Source organism: Taudactylus pleione, unplaced genomic scaffold (assembly GCF_031769625.1).
Source record: "Taudactylus pleione unplaced genomic scaffold, aTauple2 ptg000027l, whole genome shotgun sequence".
Lineage (NCBI taxonomy): Eukaryota > Metazoa > Chordata > Amphibia > Anura > Myobatrachidae > Taudactylus > Taudactylus pleione.
In genome coordinates, this window is record NW_028284429.1 from 289,091 (window position 1) to 305,000 (window position 15,910).

At 28.6% G+C, this 15,910-nt stretch overlaps 1 protein-coding gene across 2 annotated transcripts in view; it reads left to right on the forward strand.

The window, feature by feature from the left end:
* Positions 1 to 1,665: 1,665 nt before the first annotated feature.
* Positions 1,666 to 15,910, forward strand: part of SLC17A6 (solute carrier family 17 member 6) — an 86,289-nt gene continuing 72,044 nt past the window's right edge. Inside the window, exons 1-3 of one of the 2 annotated variants that reach the window (XM_088451778.1) lie at positions 1,666 to 2,324; positions 3,902 to 4,154; positions 4,860 to 4,978. In XM_088451778.1, coding sequence (XP_088307904.1) covers positions 2,239 to 2,324; positions 3,902 to 4,154; positions 4,860 to 4,978 — 458 coding nt within the window. In that variant the 5' untranslated portion in view covers positions 1,666 to 2,238. The remainder of the gene's footprint in view (positions 2,325 to 3,901; positions 4,155 to 4,859; positions 4,979 to 15,910) is intronic. The other variant, XM_088451779.1, reaches the window with a different exon arrangement.

Below are 15,910 nucleotides of genomic sequence, written 5' to 3' on the forward strand. Positions count from 1 at the left end.
TAATGGTTTGCCACACCTCTGTGGAGCCTGGCCACACCCCCTCTGGAGGCTGGCCACACCCCTAAGCATGGGCACCTATCGCTGCATCCCCCCGGTGGGCTCTTCATGCCCCAGTCCAACACTGCAAAGGCCAAGTCATACCCAAACCTTGCTAATAAAATGACAGTTAGGAGCTGGTTGGTTGGTACTGTATCACCATTCACTTTATCTCCATCCAAGGCTTAGTAAATAGATCCCGAAGCGGTCTATGTATTAAGCCTTGGAGAGAGATAAAATACCAACCAATCAGGGTAAAACTGATCTCTCTGTGGAAGGTGAGACAACATCGATGGGGGGGATCTTTTTATTCCATCTAACTATAGCATTTTTGTTATTTGGGTATACGTACTGGGTAATATGGTGGTGATCTATAACTAAACAATAATAAATAGATGTGATGTGTCTTTGTATTGCTCCAAAATTCATAAACCATGCTCTAAGCTAAAATTAAGACAACATTTAGCATTTCCAAGTTATTCTATTAAATTCTGCTATTAAGGTCATAATAATCATCATAACAATTTATTCTATTATTAGTCTACTTAGGAACATTATTGTAAATACACTGTCCTTACTATTTGCTTTTGAAATTTACATTATGGGGGGGGGTTAATAACATTGTGGAATATTCAGCTTTTGTGCCGTTAACCTCTTAATGACTAGAGAATTCAGAGAATAGCTATAATGCTTGGAATTAGCCACCAGGGGGCAGCCCTGTAAAGAGTTGGATATTTTTAGGCTACTGAATTGGTTAGTGACATCACTTCATCACAGCTATGAGAGCAAAATATATTTTGATTGATATCTCTATACTTTTCACTGAACTTATTAGGTCAAAAATCAATTACTAACAATGTAACAGTTTTTTTTCTTATTACTGTACATAGAAATAGCAAAAAAATAAATATTTTTTTTTATGAAATTCATGTTTCATCATTGCACTTGTGAAACCTTCCACAAACAGCCTTTCAATAGAATTAAAAGGCCATAATGTTGTAAAACAAATTAACCATGACCTGCTGTGCAATGCTTCCCATCGATGACCTCCAACATGTAAACAACATATAATTATATATATATATATATATATATATATATATATATATACTGCATATGTACAGTATAAATATATATATATATATATAATATTGTGGCTTTTTATAACTAGGTGAATGTGTAATGTGTGCCCTGTGGCACCTTTTAAACAAAAAACAAATAATTATATATTTTATCTATATATACAGTATGTATGTATTGAATGCCTAGATAATTCATTGACCAGCCCCTCTAATTTTAATGGGACAGAAAAGGAGGTTAAGGTCAACATAGAGGTGCGAGTATTGAAAGTATTGACAATTTCCTACAAAAGAAAAAAATGTTGTTTTATATTATATTTCTGTGGTTTTTGTAAGGTATTGCTGTGGCTAAAACCCAGCCTGAGGACAGGCTCAGCACTAACAGACAAGCTTGTCTATTTTTTAATAAACTAAGAGTGAAGACCTCTCATCCTCTCCAAACCTAGAATGAAATGATGACATCTTCCTTTGGTTTCCATGGCGTCCACGCTGAAGAGGCTAAGAATGGATTGTGTACAGGCGATCCGCCCAATTCCCTGGGAAAGTTGGATGTGAGAAGAGAAAGCTGCTCCCTCTCTGGCAGGACCTGTCCATGGTGCTGAAGCCTGGAAGAGTTGAGGGCAGCTAATCAGTAAGACACCTTCACCCACTATTTGCACTAAAAGGGCACTGGGACATGGACAGCCACCTGATAACCTCACTCATTGCATTGTGCCACTTCGTATCAGGAAAATAAATCTTAAGGTGTTTTCCAAATACTGGAATTTTCTACCTGGGAATTCATGAGTGAAATGCAATATTTTCTCCACAACGTTCCATTGCTGCTAATTAAAGCCCACAGTGTGTGGATGCAATTGTGATTTCTAAATGGATTTTTAAGCCACCAGAGGACCAATGCAGGCTGTTCAGCTTACACGTACAGAGAGAGGAGGCTTCAGCACCAGGAGTACTTCCTAACCGTCCCTCTCCGTCTCTGGGATCAGCTTTCACTTTCCTTTCTGAGGGATATACTCCAGGTTTGGATATTTTAATATTTTCTTTTGTATCCTGGGATATAATAGCACTATGAGAATTTGCTACTCTTTGCATTGCACCATTTAACAAGAAGACACCTGAAGCAATAATGGATTCAATAAAACAAAGGGTTTTAGCACCTGGCAAAGAAGGGCTGAAGAATTTGGCAGGAAAATCCCTTGGTCAGCTATACAGGTAATTGTGCTCTATTTGCCCTCCATCCTTTCGGTCTCTTACATATGTATATGTAATGTTTGATCATCTCTATATAAAAGTGGGAAAACATTTGCCATTAATACAGAGGACAAACGTTCTTTGAGTTGGATATACCTTTGGCTTCTGACAGTGGGATAATCATTTGTAGGGACATACTGTAATTATACATATTTGTTTCAAGTTAAATTTAAATTTGATCATTTAAAACACTGATAACCTGAAACCTGTAAGGATAAGGAGACACATGCTTGATGATGGATTCCCAAGTGGAATTTGCCCAAACAGCCAAGTAAAAAAGGTTGACTAGAACGAAAATCAGACATTTTCCATCGTGCGCAGAATTATATGAAAAACAAATGGCAGCAGCTTATTAATTTTTTTCCTATGTTTTTACATTCTTAAAATTTGTGAAAAATCATCCACGTTACTTAATTTTTACTACATTTAATTTCACAACCCTGTGTATGTCTATATATATATATATATATATATATATATATATATATGTATATAATATCCATAGATAGATATTGCTATATATTTTGCTATATATTTTTGCATTTCCCTATTTTGTGCATCAAATATTTATGTAAGTATTGAAAATTACCATTCAAAGCAGTGATAGTAATTATAATAATAACAATCACTGAAATATGTAAATTTTTATAAATAGAGCAGTGATTATACATTTTTACATGCTTTTTCATTACAAAAAGAATAATTGTTTAATCGCAAAATGACATTGTAGCAAAGAATATTTTTGTAATGGCAAGCCATTTGCAGATTTCCCTATTAAACAACATTTTGTTAAACACAATAATAACAATACCAATTAATGATAAATTTGCAATAACTACAATGTATGATGTAATATTCAAGTCTTTCTGTAACAGCTTCAACCTTCAAGCTCTAAAATTTAGACTTTCAACAAAAAATGTTTATTTTATAATGACAGAAAAATTCCATCCATTGTGTATTTTATACATATATGTATCACATTTATGTAGCTTTAAAAACATAGTTTAATAGTAAAAGTATATTTTCCATAATTTGTGAAAAACGATTTTAAACCAAATAATTAATATAAAGGAAATTAATTTCATCCCATATATTGCTTTAATATATTTGACAGATAAATGCTGTAGAAATGTGAATAGTTTTATCATTTACATTTAATATAGTAAAGCTTAATAACTTAATGATCATTATTTAATTCTTAAGTTGTTTGTACACATATAGGTTAGTTATAATAAATATTTAATAATTCCTGTAGGAGCATGCTTCATTATTTAGAAGAATGTTTTGTTTTGTTTTTTTTTATCAATGCCTATTAGCATTTTTAAAGATATCAGATGTGTTGTCAATTTCAGCTATTTTGCAGAAATATTTTCAGATTTTTTTTATTATTTAAAACACTATTTAATTTTTTTGCTGAACCACTATTCAGGCTGCAAACAAATGCAAAACATTCCATATCATTTTTATAAATTAATAATATGAAAAATGACAATTCGATTTTAATAATGAAATTGTGCTATTTATTTTTATTTTGGAAGGGTTTTAGAGAGAAAACCAAAAAGCAATGAAAACATTGAGCTGACAGAAGATGGGAAACCACTGCAAGTGTCTGAGAAAAAGCCACCCTTATGTGACTGCACCTGCTTTGGGCTACCTCGGAGGTATATCATCGCCATCATGAGTGGGCTGGGGTTCTGCATTTCTTTTGGGATTCGCTGTAATCTGGGAGTGGCCATAGTGGATATGGTAAATAACAGCACCATTCATCACGGAGGAAAAATTATCAAAGAGGTGAGAAAGTGTTAAACGTCCCCCCAAAACCACCCGCCAATCCACCCTCCTCTTCAGCAGGTTTTCACCATTAAGTATTTAGTACTTTTTAACCTACTGTATCTGCTATCAGAAAATGGAAAACCTATATGAATGCAGACTTCTAAGAAGATGGTGCAGCACTAGGGATGTGCATCGTGATTTAGTTTAGTGGCTCAGTAATATACAATCTAAAAGTGTGAATAAAATCTAAAAAAAATCTAAAAAGAAAAGTAAAAGCAACCTAATATATATATATATATATATATATATATATACAATGACAGCAAATCTATAGTAGCAAAATAAAATAAAAATTGCAAGATTTCAGGTAGCAATAAATCTGTAAAAAAATATTTTGTTTTGATTATTTTTTATTTTAATTCAGAAACTATTTTATTCTTTAAATTGTTCATTTTTCCTGTGTATATATATATATATATATATATAATATGCATAAATATATACATATATTGTATCTCTCTATATATATATTTATAGATATATATCTACATATGTACACACACAAACACATATATACAATATGCAGGTATATCAATAGAGAGATTGATAAATAGATGCACAGTATCCTTAGATGGCATAAAATGTATGTGAGCAGCATCATAAAAATCTGGAAAATTAATAACGAAATTGATTTTTCTTATTTTATTTTTGTTTCTTATACAGAAAGCAAAATTTAATTGGGATCCTGAGATTGTTGGAATGATCCATGGCTCATTCTTTTGGGGTTACATAGTAACACAAATCCCAGGGGGATATATAGCCTCACGATTAGCTGCCAACAGGTAACCATTAACCATTTATTTAATGAATGAAATCATTAAACTGTAACAAATCATGTTTACAGAGGTATATAGGTCTTTTTAATTGTTTATTACATGAAATAAGTATAATATATATATATATATATATATATGCACATTCTTTAATCTATGTTTTAAAAATGGCTGTTAGATGTATTGCATTCAGCTGCAGGGGTGATTGCTGTAAGGTATTATGTCCAAATATTTGTAATATTATTATTATTATTATTCACATAATCGATCATAATGTCAATCTGAAAATGTTAGTTATAAAAGAGGAAATATACTGAAAATGTTTGTATTTTTAAAAGAGGAAATACACTATATACTAGTTATTCTATAGTTTGTTTATAATATATTTGTATAGTAATTATTTTGGATGATTTATGGCATGCTATATTTTTGCTAAACAGTAGAAGGTAAGGAAAGAGCACGTTCCAAAGAGATGAAATTCTAAGGCTGCTCCAGATGGTGCACATACTGCAAAGACCCCTCGTTTCTATGGTGCTTGGCAATATTTCAAAGACCCAGGGTGCGATTCCACCTGTTAATTAGATCTAGTGAGGATTGAGGATGCAGCCTGCTCTCTGATCCCTTTGTAATAATACCAGCTTTCTGTTCAGGAAAAGGAAACTGACATTTTGTACAACAGGAACTGTCAATCAGATACCAGAGATAATATGAAATGTATCACTCCAAACAAGCCTATTAGGCCAAAGCAATACATCATAGTTCTGAATTTAATTGTGGCACAGTTGCATTGCACCAAGTGAATATTTAAAAGGTTGTTCTGTTGCTTGTCTCTGGGTGTGCTGAAGGGTTAAACTAATATGTGGTTGTGAGCTATTTTGCATAGTAATAAATTATTCATGACTGCAAGAGAAGAGGTCAGCGCTCTCTAGCTGTTGCTGAATGAGAACAGGTATGTGAATCACCACAGAACCAACCAATACCCAATGATATTTAGCCTTAAATCCTTGTCCTGTGCTGAATGTTTCCTTGTCAATGGTATTTATGGGACAATTTTATAACTGTGTAAGACGACGCAGCTTCCAAATTCTATGTCGTGTATTCTTTTTTCCCCATTATATAGTATATTTTATTACATATTCATGTAAGACAACAGATTTCCCAAACCACACTTAAGGTTGTTAGCTTACAGCTTACAGATTAATTTATATATATTGGCAACACTGTGCTAGTATTCAAATGGTTTTTTTGGGGGGCTTCTCAATGTTTTTATATTTTAGTGAAATGTATACAGTATGGAATTTATATCTAAATAGTATTTCATGGGTAGCCCAAATCTAGATAACAGGAGTATCTGTTGGTTGCTGTGTCTCATTTCTGCAGCAATATTTCTCATTGAAACATGTTTCACTCCAGACGTGTTTGGTCTGTCAGTCATTCAATTCTGCCAAGAAATACTGCATTGGTTGTTTGTACTGAATACACTAATGAGCAGATATTTGAAGTGGATGTGATGAAATATTTTAATTGCTGGCATATGGCAGAGATTTAAAATGCATTTGAATATATATATTTTAAAATGGCCTCTATTTGCTACAGTACTTCAATGGAATAGATTCAAAACAAAGTTGTTAGGAAATAGGATGTAAGGGAGTGGTAGCAATTTATTTGCTGCACAATTGTTTTTAATCTTTCTATCCATCTATTTCACTATTCCTAATCTTTATCTATCTATCTATCTATCTATCTATCTATCTCATATCTATCTATTTATCCATTTCACTATTCCAAATCTATCTATCTATCTATCTATCTATCTCATTTCTATCCATCTATCTCATATCTATCTATCTCGTATCTATCAATCTATCTCATATCTATCTATCTATCTATCTATCTATCTATCTATCTATCTATCTATCTATCCATTTCACTATTCCTAATCTAAATGTCTACCTATCTATCTATGTATATATCTAATATCTATCTATCTATCTATCTATCTATCTATCTATCTATCTATCTCATATCTATCTATCTATCTATCCATCCAATATCTATCTATCTATCTCATATCTATCTATTTATCCATTTCACTATTCCTAATCTATCTATCTATCTATCTATCTATCTATCTACCTATGTATCTATCTCATATCTATCTATCTATCTAATATCTATCTATCTATCTACCTCATATCTATCTATCTCATATCTATCTACCAATCTATCGATGTATCTATCTCATATTTATCTATCTATTTATCCATTTCACTGTTCTTAATCTATCTATCTACCTATCTATGTATCTATCTGATATCTATCTATCTATCTTTCTATCCAATATCTATCTATCTATCTCATAACTATCTATCTATCTCATATCTATGTATCTACCTATCTATCTAGCTCATATCTATCTATCTCACATCTATCTATCTCATATATATCTATTTATCTACCTTTCTATCTATGTATCTATCTCATATCTATCTAGCTATCTCATATCTATCTATCTATCTATCTCATATCTATCTATTTAGCAATTTCACTATTCCTAATCTATCTCTATCTATCTATCTATCTATCTCATATCTATCTATCTACCTATCTATCTATATATATATATATATATATATATATATATATCCATTTCACTATTCCTAATCTATCTATCTACCTATCTATCTATGTATCTATCTCATATCTATCTATCTAATATTTATCTATCTTATATCTATCTATCTCATATCTATCTATCTATCTCATATCAATCTATCTCATATCTATCTATCTACCTATCTAATATCTATCAATGTATCTCATATCTATCTTTCTATTTATCCATTTCACTATTCCTAATCTATCTATCTACCTATCTATCTATGTATCTATCTCATATCTATCTATCTATCTCATATCTATATATTTATCTGCCTATCTATCTATGAATCTATCTTATATCTATCTATGTATCTACCTATCTATCTACCTATCTATCTCATATCTATCAATCTATCTCATATCTATCTATCTATTTATCCATTTCACTATTCCTAATCTATCTCTATCTATCTATCTATCTATCTATCTCATATCTATCTATCTACCTATCTATCTATATATATATATATATCCATTTCACTATTCCTAATCTATCTATCTACCTATCTATCTATGTATCTATCTCATATCTATCTATCTAATATTTATCTATCTTATATCTATCTATCTCATATCTATCTATCTATCTCATATCAATCTATCTCATATCTATCTATCTACCTATCTAATATCTATCAATGTATCTCATATCTATCTTTCTATTTATCCATTTCACTATTCCTAATCTATCTATCTACCTATCTATCTATGTATCTATCTCATATCTATCTATCTCATATATATCTATTTATCTACCTATCTATCTATGAATCTATCTTATATCTATCTATGTATCTACCTATCTATCTACCTATCTATCTCATATCTATCAATCTATCTCATATCTATCTATCTATTTATCCATTTCACTATTCCTAATCTATCTATCTACCTATCTATCTATGTATCTATCTCATATCTATCTATTTATCTATCTTATATATAGCTATATATCTCATATCTATCTATCTACCTATTTATCCATTTCACTATTCATAATCCATCTATCTATCTACGTATCTATCTATCTCATATCTATCCATCTATCTATCTCATATCTATCTATCTCATATCTATCTATCTACTGATCTATCTATTTATCCTTTTCACTATTCCTAATCTATCTGTCTACCTATATATCTATGTATCTATCTCATATCTATCTATCTATCTATCTATCTATCTATCCAATATCTATCTATCTATCTCATATCTATATATTTATCCATTTCACTATTCCTAATCTATCTATCTATCTTTCTATCCAATATCTATCTATCTATCTCATAACTATCTATCTATCTCATATCTATGTATCTACCTATCTATCTATCTATCTATCTATGTATCTATCTCACATCTATCTATCTCATATATATCTATTTATCTACCTTTCTATCTATGTATCTATCTCATATCTATCTAGCTATCTCATATCTATCTATCTATCTAATATCTATCTATTTAGCAAATTCACTATTCCTAATCTATCTATCTATCAATCTATCTCATATCTATCTATCTATATATATATATATATATATATATATACATTTCACTATTCCTAATCTATCTGTCTACCTATCTATCTATGTATCTATCTCATATCTATCTATCTAATATCTATCTCATATCTATCTATCTACCTATCTATCAATCTCATATCAATCTATCTCATATCTATCTATCTATCTATCTACCTATCTAATATCTATCAATGTATCTCATATCTATCTTTCTATTTATCCATTTCACTATTCCTAATCTATCTATCTATCTATCTATCTATCTATGTATCTATCTCATATCTATCTATCTCACATCTATCTATCTCATATATATCTATTTATCTACCTTTCTATCTATGTATCTATCTCATATCTATCTAGCTATCTCATATCTATCTATTTAGCAAATTCACTATTCCTAATCTATCTATCTATCAATCTATCTCATATCTATCTATCTATCTATCTATCTATGTATCTATCTCATATCTATCTATCTATTTATCTACCTATCTATCTATGTATCTATCTCATATCTATCTATTTATCTACCTATCTATCTATGAATCTATCTTATATCTATCTATGTATCTACCTATCTATCTATGTATCTATCTCATATCTATCCATCTATCTATCTCATATCTATCTATTTATCTATCTCTGTATCCTTTTTATTATTCCTAATCTATCTATCCATCTCATATCTATCTATCTATCTATCTATCAATCTATATCATATCTATCTATCTATTTATCCATTTCACTATTCCAAATCTATCTGTCTACCTATCTATCTATGTATCTATCTATCCAATATCTATCTATCTATCTCATATCTACATATTTATCCATTTCACTATTCCTAATCTATCTATCTATCTTTCTATCCAATATCTATCTATCTATCTCATAACTATCTATCTATCTCATATCTATGTATCTACCTATCTATCTATCTATCTATCTATCTATGTATCTATCTCACATCTATCTATCTCATATATATCTATTTATCTACCTTTCTATCTATGTATCTATCTCATATCTATCTAGCTATCTCATATCTATCTATCTATCTATCTATCTATCTATCTAATATCTATCTATTTAGCAAATTCACTATTCCTAATCTATCTATCTATCAATCTATCTCATATCTATCTATCTATCTATCTATCTATCTATATATATATATATATATATATATATATATATATACATTTCACTATTCCTAATCTATCTGTCTACCTATCTATCTATGTATCTATCTCATATCTATCTATCTATCTAATATCTATCTCATATCTATCTATCTACCTATGTATCAATCTCATATCAATCTATCTCATATCTATCTATCTATCTATCTACCTATCTAATATCTATCAATGTATCTCATATCTATCTTTCTATTTATCCATTTCACTATTCCTAATCTATCTATCTATCTATCTATCTATGTATCTATCTCATATCTATCTATCTCACATCTATCTATCTCATATATATCTATTTATCTACCTTTCTATCTATGTATCTATCTCATATCTATCTAGCTATCTCATATCTATCTATTTAGCAAATTCACTATTCCTAATCTATCTATCTATCAATCTATCTCATATCTATCTATCTCATATCTATCTATTTATCTACCTATCTATCTATGTATCTATCTTATATCTATCTATGTATCTACCTATCTATCTATGAATCTATCTTATATCTATCTATGTATCTACCTATCTATCTATGTATCTATCTCATATCTATCCATCTATCTATCTCATATCTATCTATTTATCTATCTATGTATCCTTTTTATTATTCCTAATCTATCTATCCATCTCATATCTATCTATCTATCTATCTATCTATATCATATCTATCTATCTATTTATCCATTTCACTATTCCAAATCTATCTGTCTACCTATCTATCTATGTATCTATCTGTCCCATATCTATCTATCTCATATCTATCTATCAATCTATCTCATATCTATCTATTTATCCATTTCACTATTCCTAATCTATCTATCTACCTATCTATCTATGTATCTATCTCATATCTATCTATTTATCTATCTCATATATAGCTATATATCTCATATCTATCTATCTACCTATTTATCCATTTCACTATGCATAATCCATGTATCTATCTATCTATCTATCTATCTATCTTATTTCTATCCATCTATCTATCTCATATCTATCTATCTCATATCTATCTATCTATCTATCTATCCAATATCTATCTATCTCATATCTATCTATCTATTTCACTATTCCTAATCTATCTATCTATCTTTCTATCCAATATCTATCTATCTCATAACTATCTATCTATCTCATATCTATGTATCTATCTATCTATCTATCTATCTATGTATCTATCTCATATCTATCTATCTCACATCTATCTATCTCATATATATCTATTTATCTACCTTTCTATATATGTATCTATCTCATATCTATCTAGCTATCTCATATCTATCTATCTATCTCATATCTATCTATTTAGCAATTTCACTATTCCTAATCAATCTATCAATCTATCTCATATCTATCTATCTAACTATCTATCTATCTATCTATCTATCTATCTATCTATCTATCTATATATATATATATATCCATTTCACTATTCCTAATCTATCTGTCTACCTATCTATCTATGTATCTATCTATCTATCTAATATCTATCTATCTATCTATCTACCTATCTAATATCTATCAATGTATCTCATATCTATCTTTCTATTTATCCATTTAACTATTCCTAATCTATCTATCTACTTATCTATCTATGTATCTATCTCATATCTATATATCTCATATCTTTCTATTTATCTACCTATCTATCTATGTATCTATCTCATATCTATCTATTTATCTACCTATCTATCTATGAATCTATCTTATATCTATCTATGTATCTACCTATCTATCTATGTATCTATACATCTATCTATCTCATATCTATTTATTTATCTATCTATTTATCCTTTTTATTAATCCTAATCTATTTATCCATCTCATATCTATCTATCTATCTATCTCATATCTATCAATCTATATCATATCTATCTATCTATTTATCCATTTCACTATTCCTAATCTATCTGTCTACCTATCTATCTATGTATCTATCTATCTCATATCTATCTATCTATCTATCTCATATATATTTCTATATATATATATATATATATATATCTATCTCATATCAATCTATCTCATATCTATCTACCTATCTATCTATCTCCTATCTATCTATGTATCTATCTCTTATCTATCTGTCTCATATCTATGTATCTACCTATCTATCTATGTATCTATCTCATATCTATCTATCTCACATCTATCTATCTCATATATATCTATTTATCTACCTTTCTATCTATGTATCTATCTCATATCTATCTAGCTATCTCATATCTATCTATTTAGCAAATTCACTATTCCTAATCTATCTATCTATCAATCTATCTCATATCTATCTATCTATCTATCTATCTATGTATCTATCTCATATCTATCTATCTATTTATCTACCTATCTATCTATGTATCTATCTCATATCTATCTATTTATCTACCTATCTATCTATGAATCTATCTTATATCTATCTATGTATCTACCTATCTATCTATGTATCTATCTCATATCTATTCATCTATCTATCTCATATCTATCTATTTATCTATCTCTGTATCCTTTTTATTATTCCTAATCTATCTATCCATCTCATATCTATCTATCTATCTATCTATCTATCAATCTATATCATATCTATCTATCTATTTATCCATTTCACTATTCCAAATCTATCTGTCTACCTATCTATCTATGTATCTATCTATCCAATATCTATCTATCTATCTCATATCTACATATTTATCCATTTCACTATTCCTAATCTATCTATCTATCTATCTTTCTATCCAATATCTATCTATCTATCTCATAACTATCTATCTATCTCATATCTATGTATCTACCTATCTATCTATCTATCTATCTATGTATCTATCTCACATCTATCTATCTCATATATATCTATTTATCTACCTTTCTATCTATGTATCTATCTCATATCTATCTAGCTATCTCATATCTATCTATCTATCTATCTATCTAATATCTATCTATTTAGCAAATTCACTATTCCTAATCTATCTATCTATCAATCTATCTCATATCTATCTATCTATCTATCTATATATATATATATATATATATACATTTCACTATTCCTAATCTATCTGTCTACCTATCTATCTATGTATCTATCTCATATCTATCTATCTATCTAATATCTATCTCATATCTATCTATCTACCTATGTATCAATCTCATATCAATCTATCTCATATCTATCTATCTATCTATCTATCTATCTACCTATCTAATATCTATCAATGTATCTCATATCTATCTTTCTATTTATCCATTTCACTATTCCTAATCTATCTATCTATCTATCTATCTATCTATCTATCTATGTATCTATCTCATATCTATCTATCTCACATCTATCTATCTCATATATATCTATTTATCTACCTTTCTATCTATGTATCTATCTCATATCTATCTAGCTATCTCATATCTATCTATTTAGCAAATTCACTATTCCTAATCTATCTATCTATCAATCTATCTCATATCTATCTATCTCATATCTATCTATTTATCTACCTATCTATCTATGTATCTATCTTATATCTATCTATGTATCTACCTATCTATCTATGAATCTATCTTATATCTATCTATGTATCTACCTATCTATCTATGTATCTATCTCATATCTATCCATCTATCTATCTCATATCTATCTATTTATCTATCTATGTATCCTTTTTATTATTCCTAATCTATCTATCCATCTCATATCTATCTATCTATCTATCTATCTATCTATCTATATCATATCTATCTATCTATTTATCCATTTCACTATTCCAAATCTATCTGTCTACCTATCTATCTATGTATCTATCTGTCTCATATCTATCTATCTATCTCATATCTATCTATCAATCTATCTCATATCTATCTATTTATCCATTTCACTATTCCTAATCTATCTATCTACCTATCTATCTATGTATCTATCTCATATCTATCTATTTATCTATCTCATATATAGCTATATATCTCATATCTATCTATCTACCTATTTATCCATTTCACTATGCATAATCCATGTATCTATCTATCTATCTATCTATCTTATTTCTATCCATCTATCTATCTCATATCTATCTATCTCATATCTATCTATCTATCTATCTATCCAATATCTATCTATCTCATATCTATCTATCTATTTCACTATTCCTAATCTATCTATCTATCTTTCTATCCAATATCTATCTATCTCATAACTATCTATCTATCTCATATCTATGTATCTATCTATCTATCTATCTATGTATCTATCTCATATCTATCTATCTCACATCTATCTATCTCATATATATCTATTTATCTACCTTTCTATATATGTATCTATCTCATATCTATCTAGCTATCTCATATCTATCTATCTATCTCATATCTATCTATTTAGCAATTTCACTATTCCTAATCAATCTATCAATCTATCTCATATCTATCTATCTATCTATATATATATATATATATATATATCCATTTCACTATTCCTAATCTATCTGTCTACCTATCTATCTATGTATCTATCTATCTATCTATCTAATATCTATCTATCTATCTATCTACCTATCTAATATCTATCAATGTATCTCATATCTATCTTTCTATTTATCCATTTAACTATTCCTAATCTATCTATCTACTTATCTATCTATGTATCTATCTCATATCTATATATCTCATATCTTTCTATTTATCTACCTATCTATCTATGTATCTATCTCATATCTATCTATTTATCTACCTATCTATCTATGAATCTATCTTATATCTATCTATGTATCTACCTATCTATCTATGTATCTATACATCTATCTATCTCATATCTATTTATTTATCTATCTATTTATCCTTTTTATTAATCCTAATCTATTTATCCATCTCATATCTATCTATCTATCTATCTATCTATCTCATATCTATCAATCTATATCATATCTATCTATCTATTTATCCATTTCACTATTCCTAATCTATCTGTCTACCTATCTATCTATGTATCTATCTATCTCATATCTATCTATCTATCTATCTATCTATCTATCTATCTATCTCATATATATTTCTATATATATATATATATATATATATCTATCTCATATCAATCTATCTCATATCTATCTACCTATCTATCTATCTCCTATCTATCTATGTATCTATCTCTTATCTATCTGTCTCATATCTATGTATCTACCTATCTATCTATGTATCTATCTCATATCTATCTATCTCACATCTATCTATCTCATATATATCTATTTATCTACCTTTCTATCTATGTATCTATCTCATATCTATCTAGCTATCTCATATCTATCTATTTAGCAAATTCACTATTCCTAATCTATCTATCTATCTATCAATCTATCTCATATCTATCTATCTATGTATCTATCTCATATCTATCTATCTCATATCTATCTATTTATCTACCTATCTATCTATGTATCTATCTCATATCTATCTATTTATCTACCTATCTATCTATGAATCTATCTTATATCTATCTATGTATCTACCTATCTATCTATGTATCTATCTCATATCTATCCATCTATCTATCTCATATCTATCTATTT